A 25725-nucleotide genomic window follows, 5' to 3' on the forward strand; every position below is an offset into this window, starting at 1 on the left:
TTTATATTATTACTGAAGGTCAATATACATCTTAAAAAACCGCAAAATGAAAAATAATTAATGTCCGAATATTGACATAATATATCACGATCAATTTTTATATGTCATCATTTCCGACGGTTGTAATTTAAATGCGACGCTTTTAATAAAACCGTCGGAAAGAATATTATTATTCTTATATATGTATTAATATTATTACTAAAGGTAAATCTATGTATATATATCTTAAAAGGCCGTAAAATGATAAATAATTATTGTTCAAATATTGACTTAATAATTCACGATCATTATTTATATACTTGACTTTTAGTTGAATCATCTACCAATTAAACCTATTTTCAATAATTCGTATACTAATTTAATATTTTATCAATAATTTGTTTATCAAAATAAATATTACCCCTAATAATAATAACAATAACAATAATAATTGATACGTGCATATACAATATAAAAAATTTGTTAAAATGATTGAAGAACTATAAATACTTATTGCTTTGACAGTAATTTTTGAACGAGTAGCAGAAAAATGGTCATGTTATATTTAATAAAATAGAAACCTTCGGTCTTAAATCCTTTCAACACATCAAATGGTTTGCCCCTGAGCGAGCTGAGCAGCAGCACACATGTAGTTGAAACATGTGAATAGTGAACACAAAGAGAATCCATGAAAAGCAAGATCAACGATATGCTAATATTGGAGATGCCAAGCTTTGAGCTGATTCAATATCGTAAAACATGGCTACAAGGTCAAATAGTATATACACGATATTGTCACGTGTGGCCGTATTTACTAAACAAATGAGCATACATGGTAAAGGGTTTAAGAACTTCGCAAGACTCGAAAATTGGTGTTACTGCTATCATTAGATAGGTTGTAGAATTTTTCGACTTGGGCAAGCTCAAGAACGGCAAAGATCGTCATAATTACATGATCGAGCGAATCACTACAGCCCCTGACAAAGTATACATGGGTAAGAATACAAGTGTTTGTCTCTAATAGAATACGAGTGCGCATAAGCAAAGCTGCGAGTAGTTAAGAAATCTAACATTATAAATGCACTCGATCTTAAAGAAGCAGTGAATTAAGATTTTAACGGCATAATATAGAAAATGTGACCCTTAAATTCTTTTTTAAAAAGAAGGAAAAAAAAAAAAACAAGTGGAAGCAATAGATGGCACCTCAGATGGTGATGACAACAGGAAGTCCCTGTCTGTACCCATATGGCCGCTTAATCTCCTGCACAACTTCCTTTTTTCAGTTTTCATTCGATCGTCCTTTCTATTTTTCCAAATACACATCTTCAAAACTATGCATATGCACGTGTGTTTATGTGTGTGCCTGTGACTGTTATCTGCCAGGGGACCAATTCCAGTTGGGAGGGGAGGGGGGAGGGAATTTAACGAGAAATACATACCTCGGTCTCTCAGGTTTGCTGAGACGTTTAGACATAATAGATGCCTGCATTAAGAGATGATGGCTGTTATTTCATATATTAGATATTTTTATTATTAAAAAAAAAAAAGCTAGAGGCGGGGAGAGAACTGTGACATAGGAAATATAATGGGTTGTGGGATTCTATGGATTGTGAAGCAAAGCCTTCAGACTGTATACTATTGCTAATAGATAAGTATCATTCAAGAAATTCAATATTCAGATAAAAAAAAGGAAAAAAGAAAACGAGGTGGTTACTCTTAAAGTTCAATTTCGATAAAAACTTGGCGTGAAATTGATTATTAATGTGAAATTAGATCCCAAGTTGGCACAAGAGCAGGATTCATGGGCCAACATAAGCAGCCGTCGCCAGAAATTGCAAGATAGATAGAGCAAGGAGCACAGAGGATTATTTGGTACAGCTTAGATGGAAGAATCCTTGCACTCTTCAGAGCCTCCCACCAAGAGAAACAGAAAGAAACCCACAAACCCACAACGAGGGATTTTGTGATGCACAGAGAAAACAAAATCAGTTAACCAATGATAGTGAGGTCAAATTTAAATCGTTAATTTCTCCATATTTCATGGTGTGTATTTGCTCGAAACATGGGTTTGTAAATAAAGCTGTGTAACTTGTTTTGAGAACTTGTGTGAAAAAGGAGTTGGTTACTCACCAGAAATATTCTCACTAAAGTTTAGCAGCGAAGGCTGAATCATTTAATATATTTAGCAGCCAAGACTGAATCATTTAATATGAAAATATATAAGTGCAAAGCATGCCAAAAAGTGAGTTCCTCTAGAATTTGGTCGTCAATTAGATTTGTATTATAATTTCACAAAAACATTCTGAAGTTCTATTCTAGAAATCACTCGATCATTCAAAGGTCGGGAACCTATGTTCTCAACATTGAAATAACTGTTTATTATGAGGAATTAACACAGAAAGTAACTTGGTTGTTGAATAGAAGACCTTTCTTGGACATCAGCAAGTGGAAATCAACAAGAATTCAACTAGCCAAGTGGGGAAAGAAAAAAGAAAATGAAGAATGTCATCTGTAAGGCCTCATGAGAAGTGAAACTCTGCACTGACTTTATTGTAATTTGATTTAATATAATATAATGTAGAATAAGCAGGTAAAAAATAGCTAGAGCATGCTAGAAGCTATGAATGGTAATTTCAATTTTGCTTCATCACAGATTCTATTCCAACCTCCTCTAGGTCATTTCAACACATTTTATACACTTTGTTGTTATTAATCATGGTAGGCCCAAACAACCCTTGATCAATCAAAATCATTGCTCTCAGCCTAACATAATTAATAATGAAGGATATAAAATGGGCTTAAAAAACCTAGAAGGTTGGGAAACAATCCACGACGAAACGACGTGGAAATGTGGAATATAACATGTCACAGCCAGTGTTTGCCCGGCAGTTAATGCAAAGCACGGCTGAATGGATAATCCTGTGGCAGCACAGACATGCACCACAAAACAGCATGTTGGGTCGTGAACCCAGGTCCAAACAGCCCAAACTATTCTAAGAATATCGAGTGTCATGTATAACATCTAATGGAATAAATCCTAATTTTCAGTCGAAAATATCTGAAATGCAGTTCTGAATATCATATATTACCTGCTCTTGAATGATACTCCTTGCTTCAACGAGCTGAGCTTCTAGCTCAAGTTCTCTCTCTGTTACATCTGAAGTGAGTTCTGCCACCTTATGTGAATCTTGGAGTTGAAACATGCGCTCCTTTGAATTTGAAATAGGAGAACACACAAAATCTTTAGCTGTTCCACAATTATGTTCCACTCTCAAATTAATAGCTAATCTACAAGATTGCAATCTAATCAACCTTTATAGAAGTCATTTTTGTTCGGAGACTTTCTTCTATTTGATCTCTAGCCATGTGAAGAGGCAGATCAAACATGTCCTGCAACCAAAGATAGTAAACCTTATTGAACTCTTAAGGCAGTTAAGCTGCATACAAAAAAGTGATATTCTTTTTTCTGAAATTCTGACACACCGTCCTTCCACCTAATGGGGACTGTGAAGGGTCTGTATCTGGCCTCTCATTGACAGGACAGGACTGCTTCCCATTTGGAGCATTTAGGAATTCACGCATATCAACCTGAAATCAGTTTTAAGCTTCAAAAACATATACTTGCAAAGTAAAAGATCTTCATCACAGTAAATCACGTCTAAGTGATGGAGTTAGCTGTGCCACTATTTGCAGAAACTTGAATTGATACCTGCATTGAACGTAGCAATGCCCTCAAATCAGCATTCTCAGCAACTAGTTCTTGATTTTTGACTTCATAAGTATCCACCTAAAAGCAACAAAGTCATGTGACATTCGAGAAAGGCAAGAGAAACTTAAATGTTTCATTTGGGTACATACAATCTTTTTGTAGAACTCATTATCGGCCTTTTTTCCATTCCAAGTACCACGTGGTCGGCCTTCTTTCTGTTGGCACAAAATAAAAATATCAACAAAATAATTTATATGAAGCTACATTCATAGAGCAAGACTAATACATTTTTTACCTGTAGTAGATTCATAATTTCCATTCCTGATCTAGATTCCTTCTTTTTCTCCATTAATACTTGATTAAGACGTTCCTGTAAGAAATAGCCCATTCTAGCAGTTTAACTTGACAATACTCCCTTCATGATTTATATTACACTTCCAATCGGGCCAATAAGGAAAGCAAACACAACATACAACATACCTGCAACTTTATATACTCTTTCTCTTTTTTCTTCATCTCATGTATCTGCTGAGTTCTAACTTGCTGCGTATTGTATAAATTTTTTTAAAATCTATTAATACAATGACCATGAGCAATGTGACAATCAAAGATGGATAGGTGAATACCTGATTACCCAAAACCATCTTCTGAAATTCATCTCGTTCCTGCTGCAACTTATCAATTTGAGCCTTGAAAACTGCAGTAGCTTTAGCTTCCTATTCATGTAGATTGATACATATAGTGAAGTTTTGTACCAATATCAGGTCAGTTCATATATGAACAATTTCATGCCAGAAACTGGTTAGATTTTTTGCTAACCGTTCTAGTCATTGTTGCTATGTCCCTATCTTTGCCAGATAACTGTGCTTCCAACCTCTCAACCTTGGCTTCCAACCTTGAAATGTCTGACATGAGTCTTCAAAAGGAGTAAGAAACCATGAGTCATTTTCTTCATATAAGGAGCGGAAAAGCTAAAAGGAGTGAAGGATGAATCCCGTGCGAATTGTGATGAGAATAAAATTTATTTTTGTTTCCTCGTTTAATTTAAAATATAAGGTGGCCACAAATATTTGCTAATACAATATGAAAAGCACTCTCTATATCGAAATAGAACATATCCTGCCAGTTTACAGCAAATTAAGTCATGGGAATATATCAACTGTGTAGGACAAGCTCGCAGGAGACCATGTTTGAGTGCAGCTTTGACCAAAACCATTTAATCTGCCCATCCTTCCAAATATCAATACAATGAATCAACGTGATTTACAGAGTATCTCAAACTTTCAACATCATTCATTCGCTCTAAATTAAAGTAACCACAGAATACTCTGTGTTCACCATATCACCTCAATAATCAAAGTACTAAAGCCACTTTAGAAACAGCCCCTCCAAAATCCAAAGAAAATCTTAGTCTCAATTAAGAACAAATGTCCACACAAATAAGTCATAGTGTTTCATCAGCGTTTACTTTATCTTGTTTTCTTTTGACGAAATGCAACCACAATTGAGCTAAATCACACAAAAATAAAGTCGTTTTCTTCATCATCTTTATACAGTTTTCTTTACTAAATATCTGATGCATTTATTCATCACATAATTATGAGTAGAAATAGCAACAAAAAAAACATTCATCTTCAAATTGAGCAAATAAACATTATCAGAACCATCACAGTCAAAAAGAAATAGAAGGTACCGTTGCCTCTGTTCATTGGCTGACTCCCTAAACTCAATGTCCCTCTGTCTCTGCTGCAACAATGCATACATGCAATTGCAAGTTCTAGCTACCGAAACCTGTATTTAATCGGGTAAAAGAATAACCAAATTTAAAGCATTATCACAAATATTTACACTAAAACCTCAAAGAATAATAACACATTATAAAGTAATCTACCGGATCATTAGCGAAGAGATCAAGCGAAGCAGGGAAGCCGAAGGTCACGAGGGTTTGATTCAAATACTTGGCACAGTGCTCCAAGTTGTTCACGTCCGCAAATGCATACTCACTAGAGAAAATGTTCGAACACTTCCGTATTAAAACGTCAAAAATGGCCACAAAAAGACAAAGAACATTGATTATCTTTCGTCACTATAACTTTCAGCGGTACATCGTATCATAAACTGAAACGTTTCAGTAAAGAACAAAAACCCAGAGTTCGTAATGCTGTTTTTTGCTTACCTTCCACCAAGAGGAGTTGGATTAGCAGAAGATCCCTGCAGAAAAAACCACGCACACCACAACAGAAGAGTTACAGTTGAAAAAAACGAAATGGGTTTCCCAGATGAGTCGGGCTACCAAAGTACAAAAAAAAAACGAAATGGGTTTTTAATTAAGAGAATTACTCTGCGATCGGAGTCGAATTCAGAAGGAGACATTCCTTGTGTATTTGCAGAGAAAGAGAGAGTGTTGAAATGAGGAAGACGAAGCGTAGATCTGAATGGTGGGGAAATTTGAAATTGAAATAATAAGAGATAATTGGAAAGGGAGAGAGTGATTATACGGACATGTTTGTTTCGAGAATACTTTTTCAAACAATTGGGGAAAAAAGAACACTTGTACCCTTCTCATCTTCATATTTCATACAACTCAAAAGATTATGAATGTACATCAAATTTTGACATACAAATTTTTGTGTTTAAGTTTTTATTTTTATGTATAATCTTGAGATTAAAATGGTTACTATATAAATCTTTCAAGTCGTATAAAAATAAAAATTCGACACAAAACTATCATCCACTAATGCAATTTTTGAGATTCAAGCGTTGCTCTTTCTGTCGTAGATTCATATCGACCAGAATAATGGAAGTCTTGTTTGTACTCTAGGAGGAGACCGTTTTCATGAATCAATTCTGTGAAATGAATCTTTGATCTCATCCAACCCATGAAAAAAATTATTTTTATATCAAAAGTATTATTTTTCATTGCAGACATATGCAAACATATAAATCGTATTGATTAATTTTTTAGACATAAATTGTGAGACTGTTTCATAATATATATATATAAAACGGTGTTGAAACCAGAAACTCACCTGAAAATACATATTTAGCTCCATATAAAATTTTAGATCTACAATGAGGAATGGATCTCGAGCACAGAAAAACTAATCTAAGAGAATATTTCTCATACTTTATCCATAATAACTTGTAAAATGGTTCATCAGATTACATTCTCATTTTTTTAATAAAACATACATACATACATACATACATACAAATAGAGATAATTCTTTTGTGAATATGTCCCATGTAAAACATTTCCAAATCATTTTATTCACCGAAATTCTTTATATATACATAAGATGAACAAAAAGGTGATTATTATCGAAATGAATAAACTTATCTAAAATTTTGTATCAACATTGCAAGAAATAGTATTTGTTTTCAAGTATTTTTCTCTAATCAAAATAATACCGACTAGGTCAATTTGAAGAGCAGCAAATATTTCCATCTCGTAGTACGTAGACAAAGTTGAAGTAGGATGTGCACTCCACTTTTGCTACACGTTAGGCCTCCATCAATTTCCTCTTATTGATGCATTTTTCAGATTTTTCCTTTCATATATAAGGACAGTTTGCAACATTTGAAAAAATGATAATTATTAGATATTGACTTGCAGTGTATTTTTTAAACTCAAATGATATGTTAACTTATACGGAATTTAATTAAAATTCAAAAGCTAGTCATATGGTGATTCTGATTTTGATTTTCTAAAAGTGATTATAGTAAAAAAAAAAAAAATTGATATGTTAAAATAACTATAATAACTTATTTATCAAACACTATTCAACTTTGATACTTAGTTTTTCACTTTTGTTTTCGAATACTATCTACTTCTGTTTTTTTTTTTTTTTCAGTTTTTGACAAGTTATAAATGTAATCACTTTTTACAAAAGTATAAACTTTGTCAAACACTACCATAGAATACATTAGTTCTCGATTATTTTTTGTGTCCCCGAATTCTTCGATTTGGGAATAGAATGTGACGGTGTTATTGTGATAAGTAGGTCTATTGTGAAACGACCTCATGAATTTACATCCATGAGATTAGTCAACTCATTTCATATCTGGAGCGAAAAATATTATTTTTTTAAAAAAAAATTTCATTTATCGAAACAGATAAAAAAAACTCGTCTCGTAAAATTCAAAATGAAATGATCTCACAATAATTTTGTTCGCTCTTGCACCAATGACAAATTCACCCCTAGACAGAAAACGTTGCAGTGGCAAATATAAAAATAATAATTTTTTAGATATGATATCCCAGGAACATCTCAAGTTATCACCAAACTCGGGTCAAGATGAGAAGGCCCGGAAGGATGGATGGAGGACTCGGGTCACCGAAATAGACCATGGAAGAGGTGGCGAAAGCCCGAAGGCAAATACCTAGCTTGGGAGGTTGATAAGTGGGAGAGAGGGTGATCAGATAAACCACAAAGATCCCAAGACTGAGTCAAAATACCCTAAAGCGACATACAAATCAGGAGTGTGACTTCCCCACGTCGCCACGTCTCCGAATATGCTCATAGCACAAGCCACGATCCCCAGTCTTGGCCATTATCCGGGAACGTTGGGGTTGCCCCTCCATTTCAGGTTTCTACTAATACCACGCGACAAGGTATGACATGAACGCTACTTTCAGAATTAATTACTCTCTACATTTTTCTCTTGATTTTCTAGCATACTCGTTTTTTTTTTGCTAACTGAAGCATCGGAGTGATCACGCCGGAAACAATCACTACTCGATCACTTGGTTGTTATTGGTCGGGATCTTCTTATTACCTATCCGAGCAATTGCCCACCCAACTACTCGATTGTTCTTGGATATCATCAATACATTATATTTTTAAACATTTAGAAATAAAAATTTATTAAAACGCACTAACTACTCATTCTTTAATTTAGACATTCCCCACACTACAATTTTTTTTTTAGAAACGGTTTTTTAGGAGCGGCTTCAACATCGCTCTTTAAAATCGAACAACGGAAGCGGTTTGAACTAAACTGTTCCTATTTTTTAGCCTTTTAAGGTCGGTTTTAACATCGTTCATATTGAGTAGTTTTAGCAACGTTTTATAATAACCGTTGCTGTAAAATGTTCCTATTGATATTGTTTTTAGGAGCAATTTTGAAAGTGTTCATATTAAATATATTTAGCAACGGTTTTGTATAAACCGCCACTATATACCGCTTTTATTACTTGAACCTTAAGGAACAGTTTAAAACCGCTCCTATAGAATAGATTTAGAAGCAATTTGCGTAAATTGCTGCTGTAAAACTGCTTCTTTTGCTCCATTGTTTTAGGATTGCTTTTTAAACTACTCTTATTGTATACTTTTAGAAATGGTTGATGTAAACTGCTGCTATAAACGGCTCGTATTGATATAGCTGTTGGGAGCAACAATATATTGTTATTTTAAATAAATCAATATCAATAATAATTATTGTTACTAATAAAATAAAAGAATATATATAATAAAAAAAACAATAATATTAGTGATGATGATAAGATTTCGAGGTGAAAGTAATGGAAGTGGATCAATCCTGCTTAAAATAGGCCGGGTTCATGAATCACCAAATACAATTTATCTGATTTCATTTTTTTTTCTTTATCTGAAACCAAACTATACTCATCATATGTCACATTTTCATGTGTATATATGTGCGGATAATATTTGTTCGTCCAATAACTTCACTTTTGTTTTTGGTTTTCTAAAATTGTCAAAGTGGAGTCTTTGTACATTAATTTTGATCTTTTTAGTCCTATTTTGCTGGTGCATTGATATTACGTTAGAAAATACTGGTGTGACATCAAATATTTTTGATATGTTATGCACAATGCCAACAATCCGGAAAAATAGGAATGAAAAACCAAACAAAAATTCAAAACTATTACGTTAAGTCTTAACTTTCACTACTTATTTAGAGAAGCAAAATCTAAAACAATATGATTTTGATTACTTAATTGAAATATATATATATATATATATATATATATATATATATATATAATTTTGATTAGTGACATATAAATTTAATCATTTTTCTAAATATATATAATCATTTATACTATTTATTAAAGTTAAAATCCATTTACCAACTAAATTTTATATGATGATGAAATATATTTTATAATTCTCATTTCTCAAGACATTATTTATTTATCCAATTATATATCAAAGTTGTATTTACATTTAATTTTCTCTCATAGTATTTCAATTTTCAAATATTAATAAGTTTCATGGGAAAAAATAAATTTACTTCATTCTCTAGTTTTTCTAAGAAATACACACATCGTATATATCATGATCCGCTAGTATAAAATAAATTTTATATTCTTTGAACTTATTCTTTTATAACCCAATAAAATTCTTCAATTCATTACCTTAAAAGAATTCTTCAAATAATTTACTTTATTTCTAAAAAACATTTTACTTTGCCTAAACAATTTATATTAAGTCATATATTTTTAAATCTCAAATTCCTAAAACATTACATTATTAATTAATAATACCCAGTTTTTTTATAAACTTATTGCTTTTACTTATAATTTTTAATATTCAATTCCATCCACTTTGCATTTAACTATGTAATAATTAGTTCGACGGAAAAAATTACCAAACAAGCAAAAAATAATTTTCTATAATTTTTTAAATATATATAATGTTTAAAATACCAAAAATTCAAAATATTGTTATTTTCGATCAGAAATTTGCTAAAATTTAATAAATGATTTGAGGTGAAAATTTTCATTTTAAAAATAGCTAAATTAAATAATTTAGTTTAATAAAATACGATTAATTTGATTTCTATAAGAAAAAAAATATATATATTAATACCATAAACTAAGCTCTCTCTTTTCTTTCCCTAACCTTTATACGTGGGTCTATTTCCAATTTTCCATTAACCACAATCGAAAATTCTGCTCTCATGCATTCTAGAAATAGAGCCTCTCTTGATAATCCACAAATTCAAATTTTTAGATTCGCGCTCCTCATTTCAAATTCCCTCTCTTATTTATTTTCCGTCCTTACGCTCTTTTTTCCGCATTTTAATTCTCATTTCATTTCTAAGGGAGTGTTTGCAATAGATTGTGTTTTTGTAAAAGTGATTATTTTATAGATTATAAAAAAGTTAAGAAAAATCAAAAGTTGATAGTGTTTGGAAACAAATGTGAAAATTTAAAAATCAAAGTTGAGTAGTGTTTGATAAATAAGTGATTAGAGTGATTTTAACAATGACCTTCTTATTAGAATCATTTTTTGAGAATCATAATCACCACATGACTAGCTTTTGGATTTTAATTAAGTTAAGCATAAGCTAACACATAATCTAGGTTTAAGAAACACACAAAAATGATTTTTTTAAACCAAAAGCTAACAATCATTTTTTTTTAGTGATTGCAAACACTCCCTAAGTACATCTCGATCCTTCTCCATTTTTCTGCCGCCATATCCAGTTCTACATGGCATTCGATTTCGATTTTCGAAGGTCATGTTTATCACTTAGTAATTTTATATTTTGTGCCGCCACTAATCCAGCCCTACACGGCCTTTGATTTTTGTTTCTAAGGTATTTTCTCCAGCTTCGACGAGCCTTAGATGTAAAGGGGTTCTGAAACCTTCTAATAAAATACAGAAGCGAGGTATTGGCTTAGTATTTTTTTTCAGTCAATCTGACTTTCAGGATAAAATTGATTGAAGATACCATGGTTTAATTAATTTTTAGTTTCATGGACAAATGAATGGTGTTTTTCTTCTTCGATCATCTCTGTTTCATGCCGCTTTTGTTTACTTTTTTTTTCCTGATGATCCGTGCAGTTGCAAGATGTACCGTGACTTGAGCTATTCAGAGGCCACCACCGAAACCCTTGTCCTCGCCTCCTCGGTGTTGCCCCGCGTAAGACGTACTAATTTATTTAATTTCATTGTTTAATAATTGATTTTATGATTAAATAGGCGAATTGATTTTTTAAATTGAAATAATCATCCTCGTGATTCAGATATTTTGAGGGATTAGAGGATGCACGGAGCCGCTTTGAAAAAGCAAACGACATATTTTTCCTATTTCTAAAATTAAACAAAAGGATTCGCAAATAGAAGTGCTAATGCTACAACCAATCCATAAATTGTTAAAGCTTCCATAAAAGCTAGACTAAGCAAAAGGGTACCTCGTATCTTTCCCTCTGCATCGGGCTGTCTTGCGATACCCTCTACGGCTTGACCCGCAGCAGTCCCTTGACCAACTCCAGGTTCAATAGAAGCAAGCCCTACGGCTAATCCAACAGCAATAACGGAAGCAGCAGAAATCAGTGGATTCATGATGGGCTCTAGAGGATATATGAAAAAGAAGAAGAAAATATATTTAGATTGAATTTTGAAGAAATGTTTTATTTATTTGATGTTAGTACTGTGGATAATAGTTTGTTAATATTTTTCTAATGTTGATTTTGTGCATTGAGATTTGAGATGTTAAATGTAAAATATTTTCTTTCTTAATAGATTAGTATTTGCATTTTTTTTTATATTGATGGATGAATTGACATCAATAATTTATATTATTTTGGAAAAACAATTTAATGCATTTAATTAAAAAGAGTTGTCTCGAACTACTCTTAAGTACCATATTGACGAGATGCAATAGCACCACAACATGTGATTTAAAATAGAATTAGAAATGGTTCTAAATCCCTTATCTTAAGGATGGTTTGAAAATGCTCTTGTATCCACGGCTTGATGAGCGGTTTCAAACCATCCCAAATATTAGGCTTTAGGAATAGATTAAAACCGTTTCTAAAACCATTATTTTGGGAACGGTTGGTAATCTCTCTTTTATCTATAGTATTTGGAGCAGTTTAAACTGTTCTTACACCTAGAAGTTTCAAGAGCGAATTTAAAATGTTCCTAAATTTTTTGATTCATAAGCGGTTAGGAACTGTTGTTATATGTATAACATGTAAAATTGGTTTCGAAACGCACCTATAGTGTATAATAGGAGCGGTTTATCAACTTGTACCATCGGTTGAAAAAACCGCTTCTATAATAAAATATAAGGGCGTCAACAAGAGGATCGAATTTAAAACCGTTGGTAAAAGTATAGGAGCGGTTGAAAGCCGCTCTTAAAGGTTAAAAAATCGCTTCTAGAGGATACTTTTTTTGTAGTGCCATAATCAATATTATCAACATTGATCACGTTGTGACAGTAAAATAATACAAATTGTACAAAATTAAATTAATATTGATGTCTTTGAATACATCCCGGAGTATCATGTGATGATATCTCGGGATGTATCCATTTTTTACTTGAACTTAGGTCGGGATTTATGAGCAATAAGCAGAATGTCGGTGGTGGTTGTGCATCAGATGATTATTACTAGGCTTGAACTTCTCAGATACTCACTATCTAAACCCGCGTCTGGACTTGTCAGAATTATCAGAATATGGGTCACACATCTCATCAGATCATGGGTCATATACCACTTGTTGGATCGGTTCTCTTGTGCCCAAAAGCGCAACGGAAGTTTAAAAATTTTATGTAAAAACCGAGCACATGTGCATCATTCAAAAATATTAAACATCCATAGAGTGTTTAAGATATTTTTACCTATCAATCTCAAAAGATTGATTTATGGCTCCAACCAAGTTGTGAACAATTTAACTCTTGAAATAGTAAACACTATCTACAAGCTTCCAAGAGCACACCTTGCTCAAAAAGATTCAAACATCCAAGAACACTCCTTGTTCGAAATTGGCCCCCTCTTCAAATTAGGTCTACCACTAGTCAAACCATTATTCTTCAATTTTTGTCTTTCAACTTTGGAGAAAAGACAAAGAAAGTTTCAATGAAAAATGCTCTAAATATTCTAGTGGACCCGCATCATGGTGGTAAACGGTTTACAAATCAAAACAACACGAAAGTTTCTAAGATATATATTGTTTTCTTCCTTATTACACAAATAATGTGGGAAGAGGGATTCTCCACTTTCTCCATGATGTTTCTCCCATCAGTTTCTTTTACTTTTTCTTCCATGTTTTCTCTACCCGACTTAGGCAACGGAGGGGTCATTCTGGGAGGAATCCCGATGGCCCTAACCGTTTTTTCATGGTTTTCAGGTAAAAACAGGCGGAGGAATCACAAAGATTGAGGAAGAAAATTTTGGGATCACATCAAGATATATCCGAAAAAAGAAAATAATTGTGAAGTAAAAAATGAATGTTAAAATGGTTGATGAGATCCTATTCGAGTCGTAAAAGCTTTCCACCTTTAATTTTGAGAGGCCAATATAGCGATGACTCGTCAAGGTTGGGAAAATAAATTCCTATGTCTCTAAAATAGAACTCGATTCCATCTGCATATCTTGTGAGACATGGAAACTTTCGAGATAAAACTATTTTTTTATTTTTTATTTTTTGGAATACTTTCGAGATAAAACTCATGTCTTAACATGTGTGTACATACAATATATATATATACATATATATTTATTTATTTATTTATTTAGGAACTAATCAATAAATAAAACATTAATAAGAATAACTTGAGATTTCATGGTAAGTTTTGACTGAATTACCCTTGCATACGAATTTGATTCCTCAATCATGCAATTAAAGGGAAAATTCTAATGGATAAAATGGATGCTCACGCGAAATCAAGAAGGAATCAATCATACCACTACCACGAAACTAGAATATAATTTGTTGTGATATTTCACAGGGAATTAATTACAAACACATCACGGTTCCTATATAAATATGGCCGAGGTAATATATCAAGAAAACACAAAACACAAGACACAAATATATATTGAGAGCTATAATTATTAGTTCTGTGCCCGAAGAAATGTCATGGTTCGGTAGCAACAAGAATATTGGAGGCCACGGGCACAACACTTACAACAACCAGAAATCGGGAGAGCTCGGGCACGTCCATCGCCCAGTGATAGTCGATCACAACGGTGTGGAGCATCCCATAGTTGGCTACGAAAGTCACAACTCCGAGCGATATGTGGCCAGGAGTAGTAGAACCGAAGCAGTCGTGAAGTATAGACGTTTCCCCGGCATGGCTGCAGATCATGGAGAATACATGATCCCTAGCCCAATAACGGAGGACCTATCGGGTAGGAAGAATGAATTCTCTCCCAAATCCCACGACGAAAGAGTACGCCGACCGATCAAGGATTCGCCTTGGGACAATGGGGTCAGGTTCCATAGCCCTCCAACAAAAGAACATCATCAATATTGTAAGATCTACGGTTTATCGTGACTTTGATCATACCAATAATATATATATACAGATGATAAGTCGGTTTGATCTTGATTTTGATATCAATTGTGCATGTACAGATGATGATGACGATGTACGCGTCAACAATACTAAAGGGACAAGGCCAAATAACATGAAAGAACAAGAATACCATTATCATGATGATGAAAATAACAGAAGAAACGGGTTGAATAGACAAGGGTCTAGATCAAATTATCTTAAAGATCATCAAGAATACGAACATGCAAATCCCGGCATAATAAATGGCTATAGCCCTCCTAAATACTCAGTCCCTATATCAACTCAAAAGGGGAACGATTATGACACTACTCGGGGTCGTATGGCTCCATTCGGGACACCACCAAGAAACGAATTAACAAGCCACGAAACGTCCAAATTTAAGCCAAATGCGAGTGGTAGTCCTGATCAGCGGTTCAATCCACAGCCAAAAATAGAAGAGCTGGGAAACTACCATCAAGAAACCATTGATAGCACCGAGGCACGTAGGCGGTATGGGAACGGAGCACCCGGGGCTGGACCTTATGCAAAAACTAATTATAGTGGAGGTAGTACTATAGACAGCAGAGAAGCCGCAAGAAGATACAACGGCGTCCTTCTGACTAATTGACGAGAAAATATATATAAGCCCAGGATTTCTTGGCTTGCGCAACTCTGTGTTCGTACTAGTGAAACATATATATATATATGTATTCTGTGAAAAATATTGTGCATGCATGTGTGTGTTTGAATTTGGCTATGTGTTGGGGTGTGATTAACCCCGAAGAGTATAATTAATTCAGAGATGTCATATTATACTAAGTAATAATATTAATGTGCAGCTTCTCATGCAAAACTTAGCCCAAGAATATGCATATATGTATATGTTTCTGTGTGTGTGTGTGATGTTGTAACTTAATGGCAAGGGGGAGGACTTATGAGAATATGTATTCTATTGGGTCTTTCGACCCCTATGTATTTTCATGGTCATGATAAGCACACATATAAAAAATGGATTTGGCCCATGCAGGTTCGAATATGCCCTATTTAGGCCTTACATCAATCATCACGTACGTGGCTTGAGTTCAAGCAAGGTACCCAATGCCCAAGGGTATTATTGTACGGTAACGATATATATTGAATTTTTCGGTAGGGTAACGTTATGAAATTTGAAAATTTTGATATATATCGGTATATTGAAATAGCGAAATAATATAAAAAAATTTAAAAATATTAATATTTATAAACAATAAATTTTTTACTTTTAAAAAATATAAGGTTTTTTTCGATATAAAACAGTATATATCAATATCATACCGAAATTTCGATATATCGTAAAATATAATTGATATTTTAATTATATGTATCAAAAATTTCGGTATACCGAGAATTTCAGTGCCGTATCGATATAACATTTTCTTATATCATAATTTTCGATACGTACAGTATAAATTGCGGTACAATACGGTACACCACCTAGATACAACACCATTGGGATATTGAGCTAAGACAACATTTCGTTAACCCGTAGTACCACATTTGGTTAACAGTTGAGATGCTAGGCCTAGCTTCAACTCGGCTAGGTCCGTGTAGGAGGTGAAATCATCAATAAATAATCTGGTAATGTTTGCAAATGTTTTAAAAAAAGTGATTATGCATTTCAAGCAAAATGATTATGGATTTTTGCGTTATAAAATTTTATAAAGAAAAATTGATAATCACTTTTTATAAATATTTTCAAGCATTACTTAAATTAACCTAATGAATGAATCTCAATTCTCAGGTCGTGAATCATCGTATCCTCAAAATACGGTATTGTTTATTATCATGTCCGTTTATTCCTAGTTTATTTTTACTCCCAATATGTGGTACCCTTCTGAAAAAACACTAATAAATCTTGCAAAAGTAAACCTTTTTTTTTAGCAAAGGAACACATCATTATAACTTCATTATACAAGAGACAAATCGAGCTTTACATACCATGTTAACTGTTCGTCAACAATGTTGAACATAAAAATAGGAAAATCTCGAACCAAGTATATACTTTTCTGTACCACAAATATGCTAATTATATATTCAACTTGAAATAATACACATTTTTTATATGGGTGCTTTCATTATACTAGTGGTCGCGTGTAAATGAATGGTATATATTATGTTTAATGTTTGTGATATTTAATAAATTATCAAGACGTACAATAAAAACAATTTGTAGAAAATAGGTCAAAAAATGGATAAGAAAGAGAAGTTATAACTTGTGGGAATAAATATTGAAGATACCAAAAATTTCAAATCGGGTTCGGTCTGGTAGAGTGTATCTTCAAATTCTTCAGTGAAACGGGTCGGATCGAGTAGCACGTGCTCTGCACAGACAGAAGCTAAGTTAGGGGGCGCCGAAAGTGTTTTCAGCGTGACCCCTCCGATGCCTAAGTCATTGCTCAGAAAATAAAGAGCAAAGAACGAGAATAAAGTGAGTGAATATGTGAATAGAAGAAGTGAATGTGTAAAACCATAAGAAATACCTGTATTTATAGGGGCCGGAGGGGTAAGTTACCTTGACGAGGTAGAATATGTGTTAGAGTAAAACTCTACTCAGGTAGGAGCCTTGACCAAGTAGGATTCTAATATCGACCCATTAATCATATCAAATCTTGACTTCGTTGAATATTGTCTTTATTTGTTGTATATCTTCATATATCCGAAAATAACGGAAGGTTCTAGATATTGGGCCCGAACTGGGCCCAGGTCGTGATTCAACCATACCAGTTAAGTCTCAAGCCCATGAATTTATGATCATGACCTTATTCCCTAGCAGGGCTATCCCAGACTGGGCTTTTCATAAAATAAGACTAGATGAGCCTCAAAGTATCTTTCTAAAAATATGGATTATTGGGTTCGGATCGGATTAGACTCGTATATTTTTTAGGGGCATCAATAGTACCTCCCCCTACTGGTCTAAAAGAAGTATGAAGTTTAGACCATGTGGTCTGGTCGGATCCCGAGCCCATGTAAGAACTCTTATATTAACCAAGTACAAGTAACATTCCCGAACTGGATGGGCTTTTGATGGAGGCCACGAGTGGCGTGGTAGGTGCTGAGCTTGGTCGGACTTATGAATTTTAACCACGAATTGCGTGGTAAGTGCCAAGTTGGTCGGGCTTATGAATTTGACCACGAATTGTGTGGTAAGTGCCAAACTGATCGGGCTTTGATTTGACCACGTATTGCGCGGTGAGTGTCGAACTGACCGGGCTTTGATTTTGACCACGTATTGTGCGGTGAGTGCCGAACTAATTGGGCTTTGATTTGACCACGTATTGCGTGGTGGATGCCGAACTGATCGGGCTTTGATTTGACCACGTATTGCGTGATGAATGCCGAACTGATCGTACTTTGATTTTGACCATGTATTGCATGGTGGATGCCGAACTGATCGGGCTTTGATTTGACCACGTATTGCGTGGTGGATGCAGAACTGATCGGGCTTTGATTTTGACCACGTATTGCGTGGTGAATGCCGAACCGGTCGGACTTTGTTTTTGACCACGTATGACGTGGTGAATACCGAACTGTTCGGGCTTTGATTTTGATCACGTATTGCGTGGTGGATGCCGAACTGATCGGGCTTTGTATTATGTCGAGCCATAGATTGGACATTATTTATAGATTGTTTGCCCGATATCTGTAAAAATAACCCAAAAAAAAATACAAGGCAATAGAAGTACCATATAATATTGGGTTAATTAATTAATCGTATGACTTCACATAAAAAATTATTATGAGGTATTTTAAAATGTGTCACAACAAGAATAGTTTGCTAAAACTAAAAACCTTTAGAAAACTTATCTTTGTTTTCTCGAGTTGCCAAGTTGGCTTGACTAGGTTGTCACAAGGTGTAAAACTAAGGTGTCCAATAATAAAAATCACAATAAGTTGAGCCCGAGCATGGCGCATCGAGCCGATTAAATGGCACTACAATAAGAAACCAAGAACGAGACAAAAGACAAAAGAGACAAAAATAATAATAATAATAATAATATGATATCAAAATAAATGATGTAACATATATAAGAGATGCATTATATATGCACTTTCTTAAAACTTGCACTGGATATCATCGAAGCACCTGTACAAAATCGGTGTAATGGGTTAAATGATGGTTAGCAAACTCTGGCATATTTCACAAATCCACAGTAATACATGTATGACTCGGCAAGCCATATTTACTGACACATATAGTGTATGTATTCCTTTGCTAATGACATAATAATCTTGACATAATTAGGCATGATCAAATCAATATTTATCTGTCATACAAGCCAATGATGAGCCGCTGCATACAAAAGTTGTGATGTGGGAGTGATAAGCACCGATAACAAAAATACATTTGCCAATGCTTGAAACCAACCAAGATATATAGAATATAAAATTATGGATAATCATTTAGTAAGAGATTCAAAAATATAGCATGATTATGATCTTCTTGTTTGACATAAAAATTATGTAATTATATTTTAAAGTGCAAAAAACACTCTAAAATCCAGTAACTAGGAGCCTGACTAAAGCCATAACATTTGACCATGACAATGTTTGAATCTTAGTAAAGTGTCGCCCAATCTGAGCACCATGTTGATTCGGAAATACCAGGTTGCTACATGATAGTATGCTGGTGATATATTTCTTTATTCATAGAACTTTAAATAATGGCATGACTTTAAACCACTATTTTGTCTAATCTGTCTTAATTAGAAGACCTAAAAAATAAAGGGTGAAACTTATTCATTACTTATGCATTTAGGATGCTAAGAAGTTGTGGTCATGGTGATTGATTCCATCTAAAAAAAAAATGAAAGTACTGTAGCAAACAGTACATATGGCAACAATTGGCAAATCATATTTTCAATGAAATTAAATTGATGTAGTCATGGAACATGAAAAGAAAAAAATACATATTAAATCCCAAAAGAATGGATTTTACCCTGCACTAAGCATGCTTTGACCTTCAAGCAATTTACTAAAACAAGGAGTATAAAATTTAACTTCCGCGATAAGCTAGAAAACTTATAATTAAATTAGTTCATAATCATCCATTCAACAGTCGATATAGAATGCTGGGTGATGTTATATGGAGCAGAGGTGATGCTCAACAGAGAAGCATGAAGATAAGAATGCTGAGAAGCACAGACTCATTTTATTTCTTCCCCTTTCTAATGTCTAAGCTAAACTGAAACTAACAGAAAGCACAACGGCAAATTATATAGAAAAAATACTAACTCGAGCAATCCACCATACACCTAAAGTGCGGTAATATTGGGAACGAAGGTGTCTAAAGCAGGAAAATGATCGAGCCGATCAAGACATACCAACCAATTTGAAATCTGAACATAAACCAATAATCATATTAATCCAGTCATAAGCATGATCTCATAAGGAAATATAGCAAACTATTCAAGAAAATCCTTGCGAAGAGAAATATGTGCAGAGAATTATCTAGACTTGAGCGCTGACATATAAATCACTATAAAGAATCTAGACTTATCTCTTGAAGAAGGACGACCGTTGGAGGATGTTTCGGAGCCGTGCTTGCACCTTAAAGATGACAACAATCCAATCCCCTCCAAGATCGCAAGCGAATGCCAAATCGTCAAAACTCGAGCTAGTGTTTCGCGTTCAAGAACAGTGGTGGTTTTACTCAGATTCCCAGGAACTCAGACGGCAAAAAGGGCGACGGCTGGTGTAGAACCCAAAACAAGTTCGATTTCGCGAACCCGACTTCCTCGGCAAAGTATTGAAGATAGATGCGACGATTGATGGTACAGAAGCACAAGGGTCGGATGGCATGGTACAAAAGGTGCGCGAGATGATGCATCTGTCAAAAGCAGAATTATCGAGCAGCTAAAATATAGTTGTAGTAGTCGGGCCGGTGGCGGCGCAACTCGGAGCTTGTGTGAGCGCACAAGGCATAGATGATGGTGGCCGATAATCCTTTAGTGAAGCATATTCCTCGACAGTGAACGTAATAGTGAAGCAACCCATTGTCAAGGAGCGGCTACGTGGGCTCTATGGAGAAAAGACGCGGGTGGAGTCTGGTTCGGGGGTTTTGAAGGTTGGAAATCCTCAAAATCGATCCCCATCTTTATTGTGAAGCTGGGATAATATGTAGTTTGGGGACTTTGTTTCGGGTTTCAACAAGTTGATTGGTACAGAGATTATGACTTAGAGATTTGGCTAATTGCATGTTTACAACCATGCAACCGAGATCGCAAAGTATGGGGCAAAGTGCTGCTCGATCAGGATTCAGGAGGATTGAGTTTTTTTTTTCTTGCTCGTGGTAAAGAAATCATGGGTTTTAATTTCGTTTCCACACGGCGCCAATTGATGATATTAAAAATTTTACTTTGGGTTCGGTCTTATAGAGTGTATCTCCAAATTCTTCAGCAAAACGGGTCAGATCGGGTAGCACGTGCTCTGCACAGACAGAAGCTAAGTTAGGGGGCGCCGAAAGTGTTTTCGGCGTGACCCCTCCGATGCCTAAGTCAGTGCTCAGAATATAAAGAGCAAAAAACGAGAATAAAGTGAGTGAATATGTGAATAGAAGAAGTGAATGTGTAAAAGGGCTGGAGGGGTAAGTTACCTTGACGATGTAGAATATGTGTTAGAGTAGAACTCTACTCAGGTAGGAGCCTTGACCAAGTAGGACTCTAATATCGACCCATGATCATATCAAATCTTGGCTTCGTTGAATATTGTCTTTATCTATTGTAGATCTTCATATATCCGAGAATAACGGAAGGTTCTAGATATTGGGCCCGAACTGGGCCCGGGTCGGGCATCAACCATACCAGTTAAGGCTCAAGCCCATGAATTTATGATCATGACCTTATTCCCTAACAGGGCTATCCTAGACTGGTTTTCTCATAAAATAAGACTAGACGAGCCTCAAAGTATCTTTCTAGAAATATAGATTATTGGGCTCGGATCGGATTAGACTCATATATTTTTTAGGGGCATCAAATATATATATATATATATATATATATATATATATATATATACTAGTGGGCGTGGCACACGCGTTGCGTGTGTGACACAAAACATGAATATTATATATTTTATGTGCAATACACATTTTTTTTCATTATATTTGATTTTATTGAAAAATAAAATCAAATTATTGTTATTAGTTTATTTTCAAAATTGAAAATCTATAGAAACATACTTCATACAACATGAAGCAAAATATTGGTGTTTTTTCCAAAAAAAAAACATAAAAAAAATATCGAAAAAACTAAATCTTATTATGTATGGTATGTGAGTAATAGTGATACATTTAGGCAACGTTTGGTAGGCTGGATAAGCCATGGACTAAGTTAATAAACTATAGTTTGTCTCGTTTTTTTAGCAGCTTCGGATATCTTAGGGCCTAGTCAAAGCTACTGCAGCATCTTGAAAAACACGGATAACAGTCCACTCTTTAGACGTATTATTAGAATCTCATTGTCTACAGTTGCAGAGATTAATGAGATGTTTTCCATTACTGCCCTTTGCCCTAATAAAAAATATCATCGTTTACCCTCCTCAGATTTCCAAGTCTCTCGTCGCTTCTTGCAAAATCCATCTATGCCGCTTCGAACGTAAGCCATTTTTGTTCCAGAAATTTATCCTTCTTCGATTTCCGATTTTGTACATTTTTTCCGTCAGAGTGCACAGATGACATAAAAACTTGAATGCATAAATATTGAGTAACGAATGAAATTGATAATCACCATGGACTCTCGAATTAAATCAAAGACAACAGGTTTAGGCAATAAATCCGAGCTTTGTTTTACCACGGTACTGCTTCAATCCACAGGTTTCCTTTTGGTGTTATACAAAATTGCTGTGAATTCTAGATCGCTCCCAAAATTTGTGTGCTAAGAAATGTTTATTTCGACCAGGAAAATCAATTCAATTTCAAAAATATGAACTGAGAAGTGGAGGAGAAGGGATTGGAGATGGTCAATTGGGTCTTTCTCATATTTTGCATGTACTAGTGGACGTGGCACACGCGTTGCGTGTGTGACACAAAACATGAATATTATATATTTTATGTGCAGTACACATTTTTTTCAAGATATTTGATTTTATTGAAAAAATAAAATCAAATTATTGTTAGAAGTTTATTTTCAAAATTGAAAATCTATAGAAACATACTTCATACAACATGAAGAAAAATATTGGTGTTTTTTCCCAAAAAAAAACATAAAAAAAAATATCGAAAAAACTAAATCTTATTATGTATGGTATGTGAGTAATACTGATACATTGAGGCAACTTTTGGTAGGCTGGATAAGTCATGGACTATTAGGCAGCGTTTGGTAGCCATGATAAAGTGAGATTGTGGGTGAGTTATATTGTTATCCATTGTTTGGTAACATTTTTACTAATACAACCCAATCCATTTGAACAAGGATAAAGTGGTACAATGGTTGGTTTAGTAAACACTTCTCATGTCACACATGCCTTTATCACTTTCAAAAATTCCAATTATACTCTTTTCTCTTTTAACCAATAAACCACATTGTTCATAATTTTATTTTATTTTAATTTTTTCTCAAATAATATAACTAAGAATAATATGAAGAATTAAATTAATAATAATAAAACAATTACGAATATTTATGTATTAACAATAATAATGAAACAATATTAAATAAAGAATAAGAGTGAAAATAATTGCAATCATAAATAAAAATAAATTACTATGAAATGATCATTTCATAATACGAAACAAATTTATTATTAATAATAAATAAATAAACAAAATATAATAACAAAGTGTAATAATAAATAATAATACTAACAATATTATTATTACTTAATTAATATTATTATTAAGAATAATAATAAATAATAATACTAACAATATTTTTAATTATTTACTTGATAAAAAACAATAAGAATTAAATCATAAAATAAGAAACTATTTATACTAAACATTATTATATCAAGATAATGTTTTTTTTAAATTAGTATATATTATATAATTTTCTTAACTTTAATATTATTGATCTTATTATTTACTATTAATATATTTATTTTAACTATTGGTTTTTATTAAATATATTACCAATATTATTATTCTTATTATTGATAATTTATCTATTTATTATTCTTAATAATAATGTTTTATTATTAATAATAATATTGTTAGTATTATTATGTATTATCAACATATTCAATAATAATCATATCGTTCACTTTCTCAGTGGTATGGTATAGTTAATAGTAATAATTATAATTATTAATTAATAATATTATTAATATGTTGATAATAAATAATATTACTAACAATATTATTATTATTAATTAACAATATATTATTAGAATAATAAATAGATAATTTATTAATAATTAATTATTTTTTTGTTATAATTATTTTTTACCATAAAATTATTATTTATTTATTATTTTTATTATGGAAAAAATATTATAAATAAAAAAATTAATAAAATTTTATGTAATATAATTATTTTATTAATAAAACATGAATTGATGTTTATTTAAATAATTAGTTGAGTAGTTGAGTATTATATAATGAAATTTCCAAATATATGCATTAGGTGAGATATATACAAAAATAAGTTGGGAAAATTAATATACAAGAAGGGTATATTTGTCATTGCATTGGAATACTAGCAACTGTGGCACACGCGATGCGTGTACATAAAATATAAAATATGAACGATTTTTTAAATAAAAAAATATGATTATATAATGTTGAATTATTTATAATTGTGTCGGAACAAATTTAAATATTCTTTTACTAAAGAAAAAGAAAATAAAGTTTAAATAAATAAATTAAAAATTAAATCAAATTTGAATTAAAAAACAACAAAAATCACAACAAATTAAGGGTATATTTGGAATATTAAAAAAAACCTCACCAAAGGTAGTTATTATTAAGTTCTCTCCCTTTATTAATAGTATAGATATATATATTTCTGGGTGCGGGTGGACGGGTTGTTTAATTCTTTTCATGGTTCTCAGTTCTTAAGTAAGTTTGAGAAAGAGATGCAATCGATCATCCATGCTGTTACTGGTCCTATTCTGTTTCTTCGTGACAAACTGAGTTAGGTTCCGAGGAGCTAGAATTGGAGACACAAGTAACACCTTTTTTTATGGGATAGAAATATGTACATTTGCGTCTCCAATCATGATTCACCCTTGACCCAGTATGCTTTTCTATGTTTTGATAGACTGGTTCTGGACTTGGAGGGATGCTTAGTGCAGTCCACAGATTCAAAACAGGTATAAAATGAACTTTTTACACGAGAAATCCTTTCATGTTTGTTTGATCAGTTGTGTTCAGCACTCATGATGTCATCGTGCAGGAATTCCTCATGCCCAAAAACACGTGAAGGGTCAAAGTGGCTTCCATTTATTATTGGGGTATGACATGATACATCTCTTCTCTTATACTCTCTTATCATTTTATATATTTTTTCATCTCTGCTATCAACTGTTTAAATTTCATGAATACACATAATGTCTTCTGTACACGTTTCTAGTAGCATTTCCACCTTTACCTTTTTTTTCCCCCAGATTCCACCCCTCTTAATGTTTTATGCTGCTAGCGCTGCTTTTGGAGGTATGAATCTAGTGGGTTCATCTTATCTGAGGTTTATAGCATTACCTTTCAACTACATTTATATGAATTTTGAGACGATCTCAGTTTGGTACTTTCAGGCTATGATTAACATAAAATAAAAGGTTTGCTAGTTATCAAGTTAAAGCTGGCA

General features: G+C 33.2%; 2 protein-coding genes and 1 long non-coding RNA gene across 3 annotated transcripts; 2 read left to right on the top strand and 1 right to left on the bottom strand.

Annotated features, from left to right (window-relative positions):
- Nucleotides 1-678: 678 nt before the first annotated feature.
- Nucleotides 679-6197, bottom strand: LOC140891468 (uncharacterized). Its single transcript, XM_073299964.1, has 16 exons — nucleotides 6029-6197; nucleotides 5865-5899; nucleotides 5580-5691; nucleotides 5382-5479; nucleotides 4508-4604; nucleotides 4315-4404; nucleotides 4169-4231; nucleotides 3984-4058; nucleotides 3838-3903; nucleotides 3689-3766; nucleotides 3463-3567; nucleotides 3292-3369; nucleotides 3069-3188; nucleotides 1419-1462; nucleotides 1183-1240; nucleotides 679-956 (listed from the first exon to the last, which is right to left on the bottom strand). The coding sequence occupies exons 1-16, from the start codon at nucleotides 6059-6061 to the stop codon at nucleotides 948-950; spliced, it is 1161 nt and encodes a 386-aa protein (XP_073156065.1). The 5' UTR covers nucleotides 6062-6197; the 3' UTR covers nucleotides 679-947.
- Nucleotides 6198-11204: 5007 nt separating this feature from the next.
- Nucleotides 11205-12086, top strand: LOC140886133 (uncharacterized). The gene is made up of 3 exons (XR_012151439.1): nucleotides 11205-11330; nucleotides 11506-11584; nucleotides 11688-12086. It is a non-coding gene; the product is annotated as an uncharacterized lncRNA (long non-coding RNA).
- Nucleotides 12087-14443: 2357 nt separating this feature from the next.
- LOC140892361 (uncharacterized) lies at nucleotides 14444-15800 on the top strand. The gene is made up of 2 exons (XM_073301217.1): nucleotides 14444-14924; nucleotides 15028-15800. The coding sequence occupies exons 1-2, from the start codon at nucleotides 14525-14527 to the stop codon at nucleotides 15573-15575; spliced, it is 948 nt and encodes a 315-aa protein (XP_073157318.1). The 5' UTR covers nucleotides 14444-14524; the 3' UTR covers nucleotides 15576-15800.
- Nucleotides 15801-25725: the final 9925 nt, after the last annotated feature.

The sequence above is a fragment of the Henckelia pumila genome, chromosome 3, assembly GCF_033568475.1.
Source record: "Henckelia pumila isolate YLH828 chromosome 3, ASM3356847v2, whole genome shotgun sequence".
NCBI lineage: Eukaryota > Viridiplantae > Streptophyta > Magnoliopsida > Lamiales > Gesneriaceae > Henckelia > Henckelia pumila.

Excerpts from the sequence above, each read along its gene's own strand:
- LOC140892361 (XM_073301217.1), top strand. The coding sequence starts at position 14,525 with ATGTCATGGTTCGGTAGCAACAAGAATATTGGAGGCCACGGGCACAAC. Across the intron at positions 14,925-15,027 it reads AAAAGAACATCATCAATATT|ATGATGATGACGATGTACGC; the intron begins GTAAGATCTACG and ends GTGCATGTACAG.
- LOC140891468 (XM_073299964.1), bottom strand. The coding sequence starts at position 6,061 with ATGTCTCCTTCTGAATTCGACTCCGATCGCAGA. Across the intron at positions 4,232-4,314 it reads AGATGGTTTTGGGTAATCAG|CAAGTTAGAACTCAGCAGAT; the intron begins GTATTCACCTAT and ends TACAATACGCAG. Across the intron at positions 4,059-4,168 it reads AAGAGTATATAAAGTTGCAG|GAACGTCTTAATCAAGTATT; the intron begins GTATGTTGTATG and ends TATTTCTTACAG.